General features: G+C 40.4%; 1 protein-coding gene across 1 annotated transcript; it reads right to left on the minus strand.

Moving 5' to 3' along the window:
• Positions 1 to 3,269: 3,269 nt before the first annotated feature.
• On the minus strand, positions 3,270 to 7,975 carry LOC104426060 (B3 domain-containing protein At2g36080-like). Its single transcript, XM_018864637.2, has 4 exons — positions 7,372 to 7,975; positions 6,672 to 7,018; positions 6,079 to 6,263; positions 3,270 to 3,871 (listed from the first exon to the last, which is right to left on the minus strand). Exons 1-3 carry the CDS (start codon positions 7,866 to 7,868, stop codon positions 6,103 to 6,105), a joined length of 1,005 nt encoding a protein of 334 aa, XP_018720182.2. The 5' UTR covers positions 7,869 to 7,975; the 3' UTR covers positions 3,270 to 3,871; positions 6,079 to 6,102.
• Between the last annotated feature and the right edge of the window lie 13,253 nt (positions 7,976 to 21,228).

The raw sequence follows: 21,228 nt of genomic DNA on the forward strand, positions 1-21,228 counted from the left end.
GAAAATGAATGATTTTCAGTTCGGTTCGATGAATGGAACTATCCAAATCAGAATGAACAAATAAAAAAAGCAGTTATTATTTCATTATTTTGATTCAATTTCAATTTCAGTTTAGTTTTTCAATTTGTTTCTAACACCCATAATTTAACGGATAGCTATTTGAGCCAACAAATTCTTGCCTGGACTAACATTCACATAAATTAAGTTCATCAAAATCGTTGAACATATGGATTCCATATGATCACCCTTTGTGATCGCGTCGGATTCATGAATATGAGTCTATGCAAGAATTTCTTCTTTGAGTCTCGTGCCACATCGACTTCCACATAATCGGCTTTTGCGATTGCAATGGTTTCATAAACATGGGCTTAGGCCAGAACTTCTCCTATGAGTCTCACGCCACGTCGGCCGCAAGCGGCTGCGGTCGCAGCACGCTTACCGGACCGCCCCCTCTTCTCAAAGAGAAAAGGACCGCCATAATCACGACTCTCGAAGAAATTGACCACCGTCGCAAGGTGGTCTTGCCTTGGATTCTCCAAGCCTTGGGCCACGGTGATGGCCACAGCGTCGTGTCCGTTGTCACCTTGCAAGCAGCATCAAACTGAGATGGCGTGGCGTTCATCATCGCCTCACGAGCCACAGGGAAATCCCTTAATTGGCGCCTCAATTATCGCTTAGTTTCTAGACCTCTAATATGGGATTGAGAGTGACGGACCATGTCGCAACCTGAATTTTCCATACAACTTGAACCGCAAATTAATGAACAATTTAGCCCCAAATGATGTACACAGTCGAGACTCCAGGTAGAGGAGATAGTCCCCCACTCTTCTTGTGCACTCTAATTCCATCCTCAAAGATCTCTTTCAAAAGCTCTAATCCAAATATATATATTGGTAAGTACTCTAATCCAAATATTCCTGAAGTCCAAACTCGACAAATTTATAAAGTATTATGGTATGAGCCTAAACTCAGTAAATAAAATCGCTAGATGTAGAGCAAGAGATCATTTTAATCAGCTTAATAACAATGTGATGAATAACTTGCATAACATTTTGAGGAATCATTATAATTCAAAACATGTCAATCATTCATTTGATAAGAATACGATATATATCAACCTTATTTCTTTATTTATTTATTTATTTACATACTCATAATAAAGTAATATGATTACCAGCCAAATACAATATTGTAATTTCCATGATTCAAGTACCCATGACCCGATCCCAACTAGCATGTCAACCATTTCATCTTTGGTGAGCATGCATCATAACATAGATTCACAAACATGTCTCTTGGCGTGTTTTCCTCTATCGTCGTAGGCACCGAGATTCTCGTGGTCCAGAGGCAAGTTCCCGATGACCTCGCTTTGAATTTCAAGTAGAAAAGCATGTTTGAATGTTTTTAAGTGGGTAATCATAAAGCTAATATACACAAGCAAAGATATTGATCGGATGGGACCTCAATCTTAATCACTTCATCCACATTCGGAGGACGACTTTGGGAGCAAAAAACGACTGTAAGGTTACCAAGGATCGCATAAAAGACCGTTTGCTTTCATGGCCTGCCGATCATCATTTAGACATCTTTGTCAGTGTGCAATTATGAAACAAGCGGAAGGGAGGTGCGGACAGCTGTCGATCCTGTGTCTGACCCAAGCAACTCCATCCGTCTCGATTCAATGAGACCAGGACTGAAACGTGTCTAAGAAAAACTACTTAAGTAGTACTCTTTATCGTTGAGTTGTACTATTTATAGGAAATCAACAAAGAAGAGGACAGGCTCACCTACTTCTACTTGAGTAGTATTCTTAATTGTTGAGTTGTACTATGTACAGGAAACCAACCTGCATCTACAGTTACAAATTTTGGAATTCTATATGGAAATATTTCCACGTGAGACTCGTTTTAGCTTGATGGAGCCCGTCAGAGGACCGTAAGGTATCAATTCAGACCCGCAAAATGGTCGGACCGATACATACTTGCAATGTCCCCGGCACTCGAAGCTCTCTCTCTTGGGGAAAGCACGTATGAGTTCTGCTTCTTCATCCAGTCCTCGGCTAGAAGTTTCGCCTAGTTGATGATTATAGACCTAAGCAAATTGCGTGCGACATGTTCAGGCGATGGCATGAGTATGTTCACTGCGTCCATCTTGGTGACGGATTTCTTGAGACAACAAATTGAAATGAATGGTTAGAGCATAAATTTACATTCTCTTGCCAGTCTACCAAGGATTTTACATTCATGGAAGGGATGAACCATTCGAATTAATATCAAAGTCCAAGTCATGTCCGCAAGCCATATAGCATAAATTCAAATGAAGTTGATATCCTTGCTTCTCCATTACATAATCATCTTCGTACTGAGCCTCACTTTCTCCTCAGTTTACCGAGCAAAAATGCAAGACTAGTACCGGCCACGCTACCAAGCTAACGGTAGCTCCGGTTCCTCTTCGCCATATCTCCAATGTCCTAAAGGGTCTTGGAAGCTATAGCTGCTTCTCTTCAATGAGCCCCCACACCGGCACTAAAAACACGGACGCTTTCGACAGCGCAATTTTTTGGTCTGCTGGTGAACATAATCGCTTTACGCATTTGCTTGATTCTTCAATGTTCAAGTATCGAATCACACGCACATATGGGCAAAAGATCGATATTATGCCTTAGCCTCTTTCTTTCAACTGAAAGCCATATTTCTATCATCATTTTAATTGCTGTTGCAGTTACAATGACATTTCCCATTACCGTTGTGACTGTTCGAGTGCAGATATGCAGGTGCCATGTGGGGGCATGCAATCGTCCAAGCGTACCTTTCCACGGATTCTCGAGCACCTGTTTAAGGCGCACGCTCAGCGCGACCATCTGCGCAAGACCGAACCCGATGCGGTGTTTAGTATTTCAAGACGATTTAGGGTCATTTAGGCAATATCATGCTGTGTGGTTTCCATCTGGTGATACTGATGGTGGGGGATATGCTCCCGCCCATCATGAGTGCCCGGCCCCCGTTAGTGCGTTTCATTTCTTTGCCTCCGAGCACATGCTATCCTATCATCGCTGTAGAAAACCAGCATATAGCTTCCATTGAGGACGCGTACATCAAAGATAGAGAGAGAAAGAGAGAGAAGAGAGAGAAGTGGGCATTAGTCTATTCATTTCAACACCAACACCAACACCCACCACCAACGCAAAGAAGCGAAGCAAAACACATGCCTCGCCACCTCCACCACCACCTCCACCTCCACCACCCCCACCCCCACCCCCACGACCCATACATTATACCCTCCCCACGCTCTCATCATTATCACCCTGCATGAAAAATCTGCGGGCAGAATCTCAACAGTAGCGAAACCAAAACAGAAAGAAAGATTCTACATCTCCACGGCCCAAATCCTCCCTTAAAAAAATCCCTCCATCGCTGACGTCACCGACTTTCTTTCTTCTTTCTTCTCCTCCTCCTCGTGGACCCCGTTTCCCATCCCTCGTCTGCAGTTCTTCTTTACCCTTCGCTACATCTTCCTCCACTCATCATGAAAAGCCCCCACACCTCACGATTTTCTTTTCTTGGTCTCCCTTTTTGTCTTGTGGCCTAGGAAAATTCATATGTTTTTCCCCAGAAAATCTGGGATTTTCTCTCCTCCTCCTCCATTTCTTTTTTTTCCCCTCTCTCTCTCTCGAGCCCTTTGCGAAAAAGAAATATATAACAATCTGGAATCCATTCCATTTCTCGACAGAAATCTTTTGACCTCCCAAGTGTGGGGTTCAACTTTTGCCCATCAAGAAAACACAGAAGAGGACGTCACATCCAACAGATCTCCATCCTCGGCAACTTCTCTCTCTCTCCATCCGGTTGACATCTTGAGACAAAGTGATGTCCTGTTCCAAGAGCATCATGAGATTCACACATCTTCGTTTATCTGATAAAAGCAAATCACGCACGCACACCCCTCACTTCGTTGTCTTCGGAGGGGGGTTGGGGGGCTACGTGTTGTTTTCAGTCCACATATAATGACAGACATCAAAGATCGAAAGATCTCAGGCAAGCGTGTATCTTATGGGCTTCACTGTTTCGGCCACGAGCTTCTTTCTTTTGTTCACAATCAATCAATTATCCGGGTCACATCATTTACGAACAGTACAGATGGGACACCTAGTTTTCATGATATTGTAACTACGCAAATCTTGTTTCCTCAGCGTGATGTTGAAAATGAAAAAGAGAGAGCATTGCACGGTTTCAGAAGCAGCAGCAGCATGAGGATAACTCTCTTCGTACTGCACATGTCATGACATAAAGCAAATGCCCTCTATTAATCCTTTCACATACGTATGAACTCAGCTGCATAATTAGCCGATTTCGTTCGAACAAGAGTGCCCAAGATAACCGAGTTTTTCAAAAAATCTATAATGTTTCTACGAAAGAGACGGCGTCTCTCCAACATTTCACGTGCGAACTTGACTAAGCATTGACGCAACACGAGAGGTCGGCAATCACCACCTCCCAAACGAAGGTGTGGTCGAAACATCGTTTGTTCAACACGTGGTGATAAGAGATAAATGCGTGGTTAAGAAATGATGGAATTGACCGGGCGTGCCTAAGAACATTGCAGGCGATTGATGGGACATAACAGAGTACGGAACCAGGTCGACGGATTTCGGGGGGAAGATGAATTGCTCCTCTCTCAAGGACCAAATTCAGAGGCATTGCTCCCTCAACGGAGGATTTTCTATGGCCAAAACTACACTGTCTACCACCTATAGTTCAAGTCTTCAGGAGGAAATTGCCCTTGTGGTTCTGAAATCGCCGAGGCCCCATGCCTTGTTTACCCCAGGAAGGTGCAAAAAGCACGGCAAATTATAGCTAACGAAAATACTTAGTCGATAGAGAAATATTACTTAGTTTATATAGACCAACATCATCATAAATATTGAAAGCATGGGCATCATGGTAGAATCAATATGATCAATGATTATGATGGTGTTGCTCCACATAAACTAATATATGTAATAACTTCTCCTTAATCGATACATAATACAGAATACGGTATCAATTTTACTTACGGGTAGAGGGTCACGAGTAGATATACGTCGTTTCTACGGCCCTTGCTGGTTTGGCTTTTTGAAGACCAATTTAGGCAGTCGAATGATTAAACTATATGGTATGCATGACCTTCTCAAGTACAGACTACACAGAGTGATCATCTCCTTTCTACGGGAACAGAAGTAATAAACATTGGAGTCCCCTCCGCACGGTTCTCCACCTTCCTGTCACTTAATAATAAGGCCCAGATTTTTATATCATCGACGTGCTACCCGTCCTTATTGATATGGCAATCCGTTCGTTCCACCCACATCGGATGATTATAGAGTCGCGCGTATCCATGACTCTTGAGGGTGTCTCGGAGGGGGCTTAGAAAATCTCTCGTTTCTTGAGACGAAAACCGCTTTTGAAACGAGGATTTGGGTGCCTTTTCCTATTCATTATGCAAATGCTGATCTTATCAGGATCGTATCCAAACCCAACTAAACTATAAAACACGCGAGAACACGCACTTGTCGCTCGAAACGCAAGGCTTCTTGAAGAAAAGATTGAAAAAAATTATGCCCACGGTAATGGATGTAACCACTATACAACTAGAGGCTTTTAAGAGGTCCGGTGGAGTTAGGCAGGATTCAAATTGCCGACACTCCTATGTAAGAAGCACGAGAAGATTGAGGTCATCTAAATAGGAATTTTCCCCAACCCTATCTAGCCAGATTTTCAACAAGATTTAGCAACTATAGATAGAGGAGCCGGTCTAAATAAAAAGGACGGTGCGAACGACATTACCCCGCCTTTTTTAATCAGGGCTAGCTAGTTGTTACTAGTGCCCATGTGTCTACCAAACCAAGATACTAAAAAAATGCGAGGTGACCTAATGCAAACTAGACACCTAGACGAATGTGGACCTTTTAGGGGAGTCGAACTTAATAAAGTGTCGAGTTTATTACCCCCTCACAGGATTCATATCCCAGGCAAGAATGTGCTCCAAATTCCAATTATGGTCCAAAATTGCAGTTATGTACTATTATTGTTGTGCACGTACCATGTCGCTGCGGGAGGAAGGTAATCAGAATAAGAACTGATGGTGCTGTGACGGATGGTGGTGGGTAGGCGACAGGGTCGAGCCCTCAGACGTCGATATCTCGGGCTCTTCGACCTGGTACTCCATGTTCACCCCGAATAACCTCAGCAGCCCTTTTGAATTCCCCGGTCGTCTGCCGTCGGACCCTGAAAAATTACACATTTCATGGACGTGCACATGATAAGTCGTTTGGCTGTCCGAAATCACGGTGCGAGGAGTTGTTGATCGTATTTAAAATGCATATATCTCACAAGACATAAAACAAGATATGGGGTGAAACTTGACGAAATGAACACTAATCTTAGCGGATTTAAAAATTCTGCTGATGAAAGCCATTCATCAGTGGTGGATGCACATGGACATCTGAAATTCGAAAAGTTATTTTAGATTGACTGCAGCCATGCATTAAAGGCAGTCGACACAGAGATTTATTTATTAAACAAAAACCCATTTTAAAACCCAAGAAACATTTTAAAGAAAAAAGGAAGGAGAAAAGGTAAAAAGAAGAGAAAGACAAGTTGGGTTGGACAATGTCAAACCCACCATCGCTATACCTGCATGAGGACAGTCTGGTCGGTATGGCATAGGAGGCCCATCATCTCCCTGGTGCGTAGGGTAAGCGTAATTCGGATGGTGATGCGGTTGCTGAGGATGATGGTGATGGTGGTGCTCCGAGTCCGAGTACAACGCCCTCCTCCTCCCCCACCCGTCGCCGCCGCGGCCGCCCTCCTGAGCGGCCGCCGCCGCCCCACGCCGCCTCCACCCGATGAAGATCCTCTCGCCGTTCGCGCGGTGGCGCTCGAAGAAGACGACGTCGCCGGCGTCGAGCCTCTTCTCCTTCACGTAACGGCTCCACCCTTTGGTCAGCACGTAGCTCTGGCTGCTACTCCAGTACGAATACCTGAAGCAAAATAATTATAAAAAAAAAAAAAAGATGATAGCGAACACATTAAATATAAAATAAAATAAAAAAAGGAAAAGTCTTGGTCTATGTAAATATCTATGCAACCCTGCGTCCCCCCATTTCGTAGAAGTGCACTGTCATGTAACGTGTTAAGGTGGCTTGCGGAGAATCTTTTCTACTATTCGCCATGCACACAACGATAATTAATGTACGAATTTTCCATCTCCAACCAGAATTAGTGCGAAAATGACAAAGAAAAGCGAAAGAAAAGTCTTTGCAACGCGTGTTGACTTGTCCAAATTGCTGGAAAAAAAGGGGCCGGCCGAGGACTAAGAGCATGAAGAATTTACCTGAATCTCCAGAACTTGCCTGACTCGTCCTCGAAGCTCAAGAGCAGCCCCTTGTCGACCGAGTCGCCGCCCAGCGGGAAGTACTTCTCGGCGTGCTGCTTCGGTATGACGAGGCGGTTGAGCTTCCCGACGTCGCTCGGCGTCAGCGGCTTCTCGAACAGCACTTCCTTGTCGAGCTCCGACGGCAACCCCCGCCCTTCGCCGTGGCTGTGGCCGACGCCGACGCCGACGCCGCCACCGTCGATGACTTGCTCGTCGAGATCGTCCTCGTCTTCGCGGTTGAGGTTGAAATTGAGGGTCGTGCTGTTGTGGCCGTGGTGGAAGGTCCAAGGGGCGGTTGAGAATTGGTGGTGGTGTGGTTTGGAAGGCGATGAAGAAGGAATGTCCATGAAGGGCTGCTGTTGGTGGTGGTGGTGGAGGTGGTGGTCATGGTGGTTTTGAGAGTTAGGCCACCACAGTGTTTCTGGAAGGTCTTGAGAGAAATGGTTTATGGACATTTTAGAGAGGCGGAGGGGGAGGGGGAGGGGAAGAGGGAGAGGGAGAGCGAGAGGGACAGAGAATGGTGTAATTTGCTATGGAAAAGATGGGGAGAGGAGGGAGAGAGACGTGATGATGATGCCTTTTTATGCGGAATCTGTGGAAACTATTTGACGTAGAAAGATATGACATCTTTCCAATTTGAGTGAAAGTGTCTGTATTGTTGTGCTTTTCTTTGTTTTCTTTGGATTTATTTATTAGACATTGCGTATAGCATTGGGATAAGACACATCAGATAACCACGGCCACGGTAGAAGTGCTCAAATGGTTTTGAAGTTTTGTCTCGGAAAACATGGATTCATTTATCATATTTGATCTTGTACTTGGATACCACAACAAATTGAAATGCTTTCTCAATTTCTATTATCCCAGTAAAGGCGAATTGTTTTTGTCTTTGACCAAATCGAAAAAGTGAATTTACTTTGATGCATGGTCATATGATCTAATTTCATCTTATTGCAACACCAAGAGGTGAAGGTGGATCTATCTAGATTAAGTTAGTGTACGGAATCGAGTAGAGGGGAAATGGTTTTCATTTGAGCAGGCTCGAATTTGGTCGATGGGTATTTTTCTATAAAATAATTTATTCCAATTCGGGATAAATGGTCTACCTATTTTGCGGCAATGCTGGCGATAGTGGGATTTTTTTAATTGACAATTTGGCAGAGAATCTCCTTTGAAAGAGAGTGCAATTGTTATTGTCTTCGTAAAATGCACATGTGCTCTTCTTTATTGATCAATTCCATCTTTTTCAGTTGCTTCATCTATATTTTAAGCCTAGGGATTCAATGATACGTACTATACATTAAGGCGACGCAAGAAAGATATTACCAATGAGTCAGAATCAGTACATGCATCATCTTCAATATCATGAATCTTTGGAAAAAGATATGTTGGATGTTTCTGGACGTCCCATGTTACTGAGGGCAAAATAAAATGGATGTGGGCCATCGCTGCTTAATGATAAACTAATTGCAATGAAAAGGATCAAGTCTTATCGTCCACCAATTTCTTAACATTTTTCATGATGCATGTATGTGAGGCAATTGAGACAGAATCGGATTTGGTAGGTTCAAAGACTTTCCGAATGCTTCCTTATATGAGAGATAAAAATAATGGGTGACCCGTAAAGGGAGACTTCAGATGCTATCTTGAGGCAGAGACGAGAGGTTAGCGAAGCTGCAACAAGATGTTCATGAATTCACATGAGAAAGATCAGTACCAAGACTATTTTTCATGCAAAATTTGGAAAAGCATATGGGTTTTGTGCGCGTTTGTTTACACACACAAACAGAGAGAGAGTGAGAGAGAGAGAGAGATTTTAAGGATTAGGGTTTGGTGCATGTTTGCTTGGTGCTGGCACGTTTAACGAATCAAGTTAAACGGGATGATGTGATGTGGTTGAACCTAGACCTTTTTTGTTTGATTGCTAATGCTTTAAAAGTTTTGAGAGCTTATGAATTGAATATACAAGTTTACACCGCAAATTTATAGTACTCTGTGCCTAAAGAGAACCCTTTACAGACAACTTTCGACATAGAAAAAGAAGTGGAAAAAAATTGGATGGTGGGTAGCTCTATCTGCCCTAGGCACAAGCGGATCATAGGGGCAAACTAATGACAAACTTCCTAAAAATATACGCATGACTATGGGGTATGGACGTCTCATCTGTGTCTCTTGTTATAGCTCTATGTGCCATCGCAAGGGCCAAAGGATATTTTTCTGAAGACATTAGCTGGATCGTCGACCTTACCAAGAAGTGGTCCTATCCCCAACAATCAGCGAAGACTCTACTCTCGCAAAGGGACGCCAGAGAGAGAGAGAGAGAGAGAGAGAGAGAGAGAGAGTAGTATAATGATCACGTGCATGACAGCATCAATGATGTTCGGCCATTCCTAGTTTAATGAAGAAAAATCCCTAGAGATACCTTCCCTTTCCAATAAGTAAAAAAAGAATGGGATAAGATCTCCCCAAATTTTGAGAGACGCTGCAAACTTTTATGTTGGGTCGTTCTTACGTGTCTCAATCCTCTCCTCGCACTCCAAATCTCTCTCTCTCTCTCCCGCTCATTTATCTCCATCGCTGATGGGTTCCGTGTCTCTGTCTGTCTCTCTGGGTGTCACTGTACCGATTCATTCATGTTCCATATGACATTATTGTACTTATATATGGTTAAGTCAGACAATTTCTTTCTCCTTTTCTTTTTTTTTTTTTTTTTTAGGGTTTTCCAGAGAGAGAGATTCAGACAAAAACACCTCGATCTCCAGGTGGATTCAGACACCCTTTTCAAACCCAAGGAGGGGTCGGCCAGTCGTTGTTTAAGTACGTGCATCATAGGGGGAGCACATAATAGAGAGGTTGTTGAGGCTATTGTGTTTTTTTCCTTCCGCAGATCTTAATTGTTCCTAATGCAGACAAGATGCCTTGTGTCATCTAACTCATCGGCAATTGCATTCCTCTGACATTACAAAAGTTATCTTGCACCTGCTGCTGCTCTTTTATTTTATCGATCTCATTGCCGTATGTTAGAAACACAAGATGCCATGTTAAGAAAAAAAAAAAAAAAAAAATAATTGAGAGAGAGAGAGAGAAAGAGAGAGAGAGAGAAAGAAACGTAGGAGACCAACGACACTACTGTTAGAGCAAATATCGACTGTATAAAAACAGACTCCTAAAACCCCATCTTCCCATTGACTCAATGTTCCCGAAACCACATTCCCTAACAAGGATTCATGATAATGATTTGATTTCATTAGAAAACATCTAATAATTTTTTTTGTACTTTAATAATTCCTATAAATTGCTCTGATAAAAGGCCTCCAAAATTTTCTATTCTAATTCATCTTGAAACTAGTGGAATGAGATCGTAAATTGAACCGGATTTTCTAATTTCATGGAGCGAGAATACCCCAGTTCCATGTATAACATATGCTCAAATGATCTAAATCATACAAGACTTTTTAAAGTGAAATCATGAGTCTAGTATGTAAGAGATACTTCTTTCTCATCCCTAGCATGTGGGGACAATAGTCTCATGTGATATATTGGTAACTAGAATAGTTAGCTTCCATATGCTAATGCAATGTTTGCCTCGTATCAAATTGGGCATTTGATCAAGCGAAGATCGTACACATGAAAGCACATACCTGTCCTTGTCCTTAGAGATCTTCAGATTAACATTTAATCGTACTTCGCTACAAGGGTACCCACAGTTCTCGAATAATGTAAACAATGACAGACACATACGATCGATTCATCACCCGCCGGAAAAGAAGAAAACATTTACTGCTACATGATAGGAACATTTAATAATTAGCGATGGCGAAACCTGGAATTTTGTATTGCTTTTCGAAAAGTTGTTGTTTGGGCAAGTAGAGGATTCCATGAACATAAAGAAAACCTGTTTCGAGGGAAAAGGAATCTGCCGAGCAAGTAGTGGAGGCAGGCTTTTGTATTTTATCCCGAATTGATTACGCCTCCATTTAAACTATCGATTATCGTGTGATGAGGAATAGATGACAGCTGCATGAGGCGTACAAAAGGAAAGCGAAGAGCGACCGAAGGGCGGGTCTACAAGGCAAACAAGGGTTAATTATTTCCATATCCGGAGTTTTTCATTTCCCCAGGCGGAAACCTCTTCACCTGGTTTGATTATGATCATTGGACCGATCCGCGAGACTTTCCACGCGCAAAGGGACCGTGTCCACGAGTCTCTTTTTCAGCAGAACGATTAAACAAACTTGCCCCTCGGCGCCCATTTCCAAGAAAAGATGAGCAGGGTAGGGGTGGTGGCTTTTTTAATGGCGATTTAGGTAGGCTGCATGCGCTTCAGATGGGGAGTGTACCAGTCCAATACAGCAAGCAAAAGCACGAAGGTCCCTGAACATGCTCCCTTTTTGGCCAAGAACAATGTATTAAATCCTTGAGGCCGATACGCATCCGCACATATTCCCAACAGGTGGTTTTAAAAGAACTGGCGGACGGTACATACGAAGAGTGTATTGTTTATTCAGAAGAATAGTGTCGATCCCCTAACATGGCCCGACGTCAGTAGAAAGTTTAGAAGGTATATTCCTTTTACTCCTGGCTTTTTTCCCTTCCCTCTTCTTTAGCCTCTTTTATTTACATCAAGGTGGTTGCCTAATCTCAACCATGGGATGGTCGCCTAATCGATCTTGTGATGATCAAGTTACCTATCTTCTATGAGGTCATGAGGTCGACTCACGCCGTAACCAAACCTCTAAACGGCACGCATTGCATCGACTGACTGCGACATACCTTATATGAAAAGACTTCTTGACCATTTGTATTTTTGTGAGTTGGGCTCGCTAACTCAATAACTTCGGATCTTATTGGGTTCCATTCATACGTTTGATACTAGGTATAGGATGATTAATGTAACGTATAAAGGGAATTATTAGGGTTGAAAACTGTGCCCAACCCTTTTTTTCCCCTTATAATGCAAGTTGTTGTTCAAAAGTAATTTTAAGCTTTACAGCGATGTCATGATATGGAGAACTGTATATATAAAGACGTAAATCGTGTACAACGTAATATTTCCTGCAATAGCCGGAGGGAATCTTCGCCGGTTTTTCCTCGTGCTATGAACTAGAGGTCCTTAATACTTTCGCTTTCTATATGTAGATAGATATAGGGTGACCAGACAAGGGGACCCTCGGCCTCGTGTGCATATATATATTTATTGCAATTACATGTCTACACATGGACCACACTTGGGTTCATTTTTCAAATGTAAGTTGATGGAGCCGCTATATTTGACTTGATTCTTTGGTGGATTTTAAAGGGCATCTTGATTATTTTTTTCTTTGCATCTAGAAAAACCTTTTTGCACGCACAAAAGCTATATTAATTAATTTAAAATAAAGACACCACAAATATCATAATTTTGATAGGTTGTTCATTTATATGTCATAATCTTTTTCCGGACAATTTAATTGCCATAATTTTTAAATTAATCATCCAAGTGCCAAAAAATTTAAAAACCTTTAACTAAGTGTAAGAAATCCGACGTGACATAACACTTGTTATAAATATTTTAAAAAAATTATGGCACTTAAGTGAATATCGTATGAAAGTTATAACACTCAAGTGATAATATATATAACCCTCAAGTGAGCACCATACGAAAGTTATAGCACTTGTAATATCATTTCCCCAATTAATTTTATCATGGAATTTCACTAATAGTGAGTGTTCATTGAACTTAACCCAATATTCCTTTTCTTTCTACAATGTCAATATAATTTGAAGCAAAATAGCTAAAAAAAACTGTTCAGTCAATCCCAAACTTATTGCATGGATGTCAATCTAGTCACAGATATTTTAATTTTGCAAATTTAGTCTTAAACATTTCTGTGAAATTTCAATAACATCCTTCCAATCAATTTTTGTCGGAAAGACATGGTAATGTGGCTGTAATCGTCATTCAAGTCTCTTCTTGGCATGATTGCCATGTTTGCAATTTCTTTGAAAAAATAAAAAATAAAACGTGCATTGAATACTATTGAAAATTAAGCCTCGAGTCAAAGAGTACATTGGAATTTTGTGCAAAGATTTAGAACTAATTGGAAAAATCAAAAATTTTACCATACAATATGTTTGGGAAAGTTATCCAAAAAGTTACTAACCTATTACACTTTTGCAAATTCAATTTATATTTTGTCAATTAAGTTCATTTGATCGATTTTGGTGAGGAATTGCTCACATGGACAGGGACATCAACTATTTATGTGGCATGGTTGTCATTGATGTGGAAATTTTTTAATAATATTTTAATTTTTTTTTTGAATTTTGAATTTTTTTAATTTTTTATTTTTTTTCCTTCTTTCTTTTTTTCCTTTTTCCCTCCATTGGACCTCATTAATGGTTGTCACCGACCTTCGGCAAGGGCCACCTCTATCGACCATGGGCCCACTCGGTCCTAGGCAGGCGAGGCTACCCTCTTTGGCCTCGAGCAAGGGTCACCCTCGCCTAGGCTGGCAAGGGCCACCCTCCTAGCCCCAGGCTGGGCATCCCCAAGGGTGGTCCCTCACCTAAGGTTGTCAGCCATCAACGAGGCCCAACAGTGGTCAACAAAGAGAATAAGAAAAAAATTAAAAATTGAAAGAAAGTATTAAAATTTTATTAAAAATTATCCACGTTAGTGTTAGTCGTGTCATGTAGGATAATTGGCATGTATATTAGCAATTTTCAGCCAAAATTAGCTGAATGGACTCAATCGACAAAACATAAAATGGCTTAGGACTTACTTGGTAAAATTGAAAAGTTTAGAATGAATTGACAAAAGTACGATAAGTTTATGATTTTTCGAACAATTGTCCCTAATAGATTTAAAATCGATTCAATAATTTCTTTCCAAATAGTCGATGATTTGACCAAAAATCCAAATGGCGGTAATGCAACAATGACACGGCACTAAAAGTATGAGCCATATACATGTGGAATATAAGCATTTCATTGACAAATTGATGAATCCCTGTCAAAGTGCACAAATCATAATGAAAATTTAAAAAATTGAAAGATATGTTGAGTGACTAAGGCCCTATTTGATAACATTTCAAACAATGCTCGATTATATTATTTTGTTCCCAAGAACAAAAAAAGAGCAGAAATCCGTTTGATAATTTTTTTTTATTCCCAAGAACAACAATCCGTTTTTTTTTTTTTTTTTTGCTCCCTATAATAGATTTGGAACAGAATCAAGAAGTAGAAAAAAGTTATTTATTATTCTCATGAACAATTTCATAATCAAGCACAACTTTTTTCTTTTTTCTCTTTTCTTTTCTTTTTTCTCCTTCTCCTTCTTCTTCCTCCCAACTAGTCATTGGCAACCGTTGTTGCCAATGATTGATTGGGCGAGCTCCGGCTAGCTTGCTAGAGGCTTGCCTAGCCATCATGAGCCTTAGCCTTCCCGGCAAATCTAGGCGAGGTTAAATCTCGCCAGTGGCTAGACAAGGTTCATTGACCAACAAGGCTCAACCTTGCCCAAGCAGCATGAGGTCGGCCTTGTCTTAGCTTAGCGAGGCCTAGCCTCATGCCCGAGCCTCACAGATTTGGGTGAAGTCGTGCCTTGTAGATCTGGGTGAGGTCGTGCCTCGCCGATGGCCAAGTGAGCCTTGCCCACCCTAGTGAGCCTCACCTAGATTTAGCAAGGCCGAGGCTCGCGGTGGCCAGGCAAACCTCTAGTGACCTCGCCCAACCTTGCCCAACTAGTCGTTAGCCATCACTGTATCACTGTGGCCAACAATAGGCCACAAAAAGAGGAAGAAGAAGAAAAGGAAAAAAAGAAAAAAAAAAAAATATATATAACAAAATTATTAAAAAATTAAAAGAAATAAAAAAATTTAAGAATCCTACCAAACACATTTCTATCTCGAGAATATAAATTTTGGACAATTACCAAATGTCTTCAAATACTTAGAAACTCATCTAGGGAATAAAAGTAGGAAAAACCATTTCTGATAAAAAAAAAAAAATGTTCTTGAGAATAGAATGATCACCAAATGCACTCTAATTCACAAATCCATAAAATTCCAATTATGCCCAATTTCCAATTTTATTTTATTTTATTTTATTGTTTGGATTGTTGGATGTATAGATTTGGGGATAATTTTTTTTTTTTTTGTCTAACAACTAGTCTTTATTTACTAGATGTAAATAAAACCCACCAATGGGGTCTCACAACAAAACAGATCTCAAAGGGCTTGTGGAGGGAGGGTGGGAAAATTCTCAAAATAATTTTAAACCTATTATATTAGTATTAATTCAAATCTAAACTTTTCAATCAGACCAATTTAGTACTAAACTTCTTATGTTTGTGCCAATTGAGCCTATTTAGCCAATTTAAGCTGAAAATCATTAATGTGGACAATGACCAATATATGTGGCATCGTTTGTGCCGACTTTGACATTTTTTAATAATTTTTCAAAAATTATAACTTTTCATTAATTTTTCTTTTCTTTCCTTTTTTTTCTTTTCTTTTATCCTCAATGTCCAGTGAGGATCGTCGAACCTCATCATCCCCCTCACCAGCCGCCATGGAGGGTCACAATCCTCGCCTTGTCTCACCTAAATGTAGGCAAGGTAGAGGCCGGTGTGGGCAAGGCTGCCTTGCCAAGGCCTCGCTAGTAGTGGGTAAAGGTGGTCATGGCCTTGCTTGCGCCCTCACCTCCCTATCATCTCAACGAGATGGGTTATTGGGTTTTGCACCACGGAGGTGTGTTGCAAAGAACGGAGAGGAGGAAGGAGTGGAAGAAGGAAGCCATTATCATTAGTAGGCTTTTCAAAGCATCACTCGTAGAGCAACAAGAAGGAGAAAACCTCGCCAGCTGCAAGCAAGGTCATAGCTGCCTTCGCCTGTGGCCGTTAGGCCCTAGCGAGGTGAGCCACTAGATCTAGGTGAGGCGGCCTCACCTGCATCCATCTTTGCCTTTCCGAAGTTTGGGCAACCCAGGCAAGGGCTTTGCAACCCTTGCCAATGGCTAGCAAGCTTTGGCGACTCTTACGGACCGTGGAGAAATAAAAAAATAGAAAACAAGGAAAAAAAAAAAAAAAAATTTAATAAAAAGAAAATTTTCAAAAAAAAAAAAGAATTAAATAAAATATGCCCATGTCAACTAAATCTGATTTATATCAATGCAATAAGTTTATAATTTTTTTGATACTTTCTTCGAGGGAAAGCTAGCTAGCTTTGGAAGAGAGCTTCTTGTTCTGAGCCTTTGCAGCCACTCGATTACGGTCTCTAATACAATGGGCTAATCTTAAATTAGTAAAGAGAAGTAATATATCATGACCCACTCCCATAAGTGCGCGCCCTCCCAGACGAACCGAACCTCTGTCACGCAGTCACCGCTAACCACTAAGCTAATAACTTTCGTATCCTCACTTCTCACATTTCGAAACCCATGCAATTATTATCCTTATTTTTGTTGGCTTTCCAGTTGCAACTTTTTTTTTGTCATATTCTATTCATACTCTACACTCACTCTCAGACTTTTGTCCTGCCTCGTGCAGGGCGTGGGAATCGAAACCCACTCTTGAAACTTACGCGTCCTCACCAAATCCCCCCGAGAAGGTGGGGATTTGAACCCCTCACCTCCCCCTTCCAGTTGCAACTTTTACGTGCACATAATTTACCACAGAGAGAGAGAGGGTGTAGATTTTGGAGGTGGAAAATGGTATTTGATATGGAAAGCTTGAAGTTGTAAGTGGATATATTCTTCCTTCAGCGAGAAGTTTACATTAGTTATTTTGTGAAGTGTAATTGTTGCGTTGTTCCTTGTGTACATTGCTTCCAAATTGAAGTTCAGTTTGGAGCAGCCTGTAAATAGGCCTTGTGTAGTATACGATGAGGGCTTCGTGAATGGAAAATTACAAAAAAAAAAAAAAATCAAAACTTATTACACTTGTATTAATTTAGTTATAAATTTTTCAATTTGGTCAATTTAATGCTAAAATTTTCAACAATCTACCATTATAATTCATCTAGCCAATAATGGGGACAACGGCTATTCTACGCTATATGTCTAGCATTGATATTGACAACTTTTAAATTAATTCTTTTTTCCTTCTTTTATTTTATTTTTCAGTGTGGTTGTGATGGTTGCTGAAGCTTGTTGGCCACTGGGCGAGATCAATGTGGTTGCAAGTGAAGGCTGCCTTGCCTAAATCTAGGTAAGTGGGCATCACTTGGGGTCACAATGGTCTAGGTGAGGCCATGGGGAGGCTTACCTCGCCTATGGTTAGCAAGGCCTCGCCTAGACCATCACAACCGTGAGCAAGAGACATGACCCTCGCTGGCCACAATGAAAAAAAAAATAGAAGGAAAAGAGAAACAAAGGAAAGAGAAAAAAAAAAATTAACAATTATTTAGGTCAATGTCGACCATTTCACGTGGGATGGACAATGTCTACGTAAGCGATTTCCAGCCAAAACTGATGAGATTGACCTTTTTAAGAAAAAAGAATTCAAAATGTTTAAGACTAAATTGACTAAATTGAAAATTTTACGACTAAATTAGCACAAGTGCAATAGGTTCAGAACTTGTTTGGAAATTATATTGTTTTGCGAACCATGTATCAATCCTTCTTCTTCTTGTGCCGATGCTTTTGATTTGTTGAAGTCAAGCGACGATGAATGTGGCATACGCATCGTTTCCCTAACCCGTGTAGATTTTAGCGCAGAGAAACTGGCTTTCCCGATGGGACTTACACTGAAGAAGATGTTGAATGTGGAATATCAACTCCCGGTCGTTTCTAAGGTAGGCACGAAGAATTCGAAAGAGAGACTGTGAAATCACGCGCGATTTCATGTAGGCAGGTGCATATCTGGTTGATTAGGAAATGTCAGATATCTTTTTGCAAGGCTAGCGCGATTGCGATCAGGTGAATGATGGACCCGTTGAAGCCATCGTTGACTGAGTGTCAATCTCGTGAATCTGGTATGCACGATGTTGACGTCAATTTAGTCATACACTTTTCAAATTTACTAATTTAGTTCTAAACATTTACTCAAAATGCTGATGTGATGGTTTACAAATTATCCACATTAGCATGACACATAGAAAAGCCGGTGATGATTGCCTTATATTGAAATTTTACGTGAATGTTTAAGACTAAAATGGTAAAATCAAAAAATTTAGAACTAAATTGATATCCGTTCAAAAGTTTTAAGATAGAAGTAATGCCCCATTAGTGATCCCTTTGATCCAAGTTGAAGTGGAAAAGGAATGTTCAAACTCAGTCAGGTAAAAACATTCAATTGTAATCACCAAACTCAGTCAGCTAAGAACATAACATTGGTGACTACAACGCTTGTTGCAAAACAAGTTGTAAGGTTGTTGGGGGCACAATGTTGTTGAATTTAATCTTTATTCTTTATTTTATGCTCTTGAATTTCTTGTACTTCTACTCTTTTTTCTTTTTCTTTTTTGTGACGTGGGTTCAATGTAGTCAAAACCAAACTCTTCGTTCAAGATCTATCGCCATCAAATTCAAGAGCTTGTGTTTTTTTTTTCCTATATTTTCCCATGGATAGAGAATTTCATTAAAATCGCCCACGCAGACCCAAGATCGAGACCGCCCTTCTTTCTTGATTGTCGATCATTTGTCGAATGCACACTGATTGCGGTGACGCGAAAGTTCTCGATTAGTTGAAGTGAAGTGACAATTGACACGGTACAGGTAATATTTCTCGACACGAGTGAATTTCAGCGCAATCTAAATGTACATATACTGTAGCCTCACGTTATTGATTGTAAGACAGAATAGGAAATCAGGCATCGGTCCTCCCCATGTGTACCACATTCAAACAGCAGCTAGGCACAAAAAATATGTTTTAGTTGGGTCCAATTTGCAGCTGGAGACCACCTGGCCTGCTGATTTTGGGCAGCCGAAAAATCATTTGGGTTCAATATAATTTTTTTTATTAAAACATTTTTAATCTTTGCATGGCATGGCTACGCGCAACATCTCACTCTCTGGGGCACAAATCCTAAGGAAAGAAAATAATAATTAAAAAAAATAAGGCAATGAATAAATAATACATTTGAAAGATTTATACTGAACGTATGAGCAACAATAATGCGTACATATTTGAGAGATTTGTACTGAAGCGATGATCCACAAAAATGTGTATGGAGCGTGGTTATCGACGATAGTATTGAAAGAAGATTTAAATGCGAATTTGATATGACTTTGCTCGTTGAAGAATGAGATTTAAAAAGATAGAGATTGAAGAGAAAAACATTAAATTAGTTTAGAGTTGTTCTCGATGATAGAACTGAAAAAAAAATTAAACGTGCATTGAATACTATTGTAAAATGAAGCCTCGAGTCATGATCACAAATGACGATATATAGGTTCGTCGTGATTCAGTGGATTCCAATCTCGCGTCAAAGACTTTACTCATCGGAGAATGAGATCTAAAAAGATAGAGATCGAACGAAAAAGTGTTGAATTAATTGAGGGAAAAGAAGAAAAGGTCGAGAGAAGAGGCCACGTCATCCCTCTTTTTTCTTCTGCCTTCCTCTCTCTCGCTCTCTCTTTTATATATCTATTTTCCGTACGTGGAGCTGCCAGCGAAAAATGAACGTGATGCCAAGGAAAATAAATCGGCACGATCGCAGCAGCCCAAATCGGCCCCTAGCACGCGTGGTGAAATTCAGACGTGGGTCCCGACACGTGTCGAGTAGCGCGTCGGTCTGAGGCGGGCCCCGCTAAATCAGGAGAGGCCGGAATTCTGTTCTCTCTTCACTCTTCCTGAGCCCTCCCTCCTCCCCTTTTCTTTATTTCGGCCGTGGGATGGGACGATGGCGCATGCTTTTCATCTGACACGAGTTGCGGCGAGGACGACAGCGATAGGACGGTGCAAGAACGTGGGACGTTTGGTGCGCGTGCTGGCCGGGATGAGGCCACCGCCTGTTTCGTGCGACTCCCTGCGTTCCACGCCGACGACTTCGTGGACCTCATCTTTTATCTAGAAGAAAGCATGGGTTTAGAATGGAATCCAAAATCGGACCCAACTACCCATGAGAACCCGTCTGACTTCAAGTTTCCATGGTTACCGATCTAGTTTCTATTTCACGAAAAAGAAAAAAGAAAAAAAAGTGGAACTGGTACCATATGATTTGGTTCTCGATAGGAACTGAATTAAGAATTAGGAACTGAAAAACTAGAATAAGAATTGAAGAACCGGACCTAGATTGGAGATTATATGTTTTAAGTGATGTATATATCTTTTTTATATTGTAATTCCTTTATATATATTTAATGAGGAGATTATCATAATTTATTGGTTGAAGCAATACGAATCATGAAAAATCTCAAATTGTTATAAATTTACGTCATACAAATATTTAAACTATAAAAGAACCATAAACTGATATATTTGTAATAAATTTACTATAAACTAATTTTTAATTGCCAAAACCCTCAAATTAGTACATTTATGATAAATTTACACTAAATTAATTGTTTAACCATGTAAACTATAATATTTGTGATAAATTTACTATTTGTTAAATTTCATCATAATGAAAAATCACAAATTAATACACTTATGACAAATGAAGAGTAAAACCCCAAATTGGTATATTGTCAATTATCACGTATTATCCAACTTGGCAATTTAATAATAAAATTTAATAAAAACCAACGAAAGATAATTTTTTTACGGTATACAAGTTTGAGGTTTTTGATAATAAAAAGATCAATCTAAGATAAATTTCTCGTGGGTATATCAATTTGGGGTTTTTTGTGACATTAATTTTTTTTTTTTATAGTAATTGATTTAAACTCATT

The sequence above is a fragment of the Eucalyptus grandis genome, chromosome 11 (genome assembly GCF_016545825.1).
Source record: "Eucalyptus grandis isolate ANBG69807.140 chromosome 11, ASM1654582v1, whole genome shotgun sequence".
NCBI classification, from domain to species: domain Eukaryota; kingdom Viridiplantae; phylum Streptophyta; class Magnoliopsida; order Myrtales; family Myrtaceae; genus Eucalyptus; species Eucalyptus grandis.

Excerpts from the sequence above, each read along its gene's own strand:
- LOC104426060 (XM_018864637.2), bottom strand. The coding sequence starts at position 7,868 with ATGTCCATAAACCATTTCTCTCAAGACCTTCCAGAAACACTGTGGTGG. Across the intron at positions 7,019-7,371 it reads GGCAAGTTCTGGAGATTCAG|GTATTCGTACTGGAGTAGCA; the intron begins GTAAATTCTTCA and ends ATTTTGCTTCAG. Across the intron at positions 6,264-6,671 it reads ACCAGACTGTCCTCATGCAG|GGTCCGACGGCAGACGACCG; the intron begins GTATAGCGATGG and ends GTAATTTTTCAG.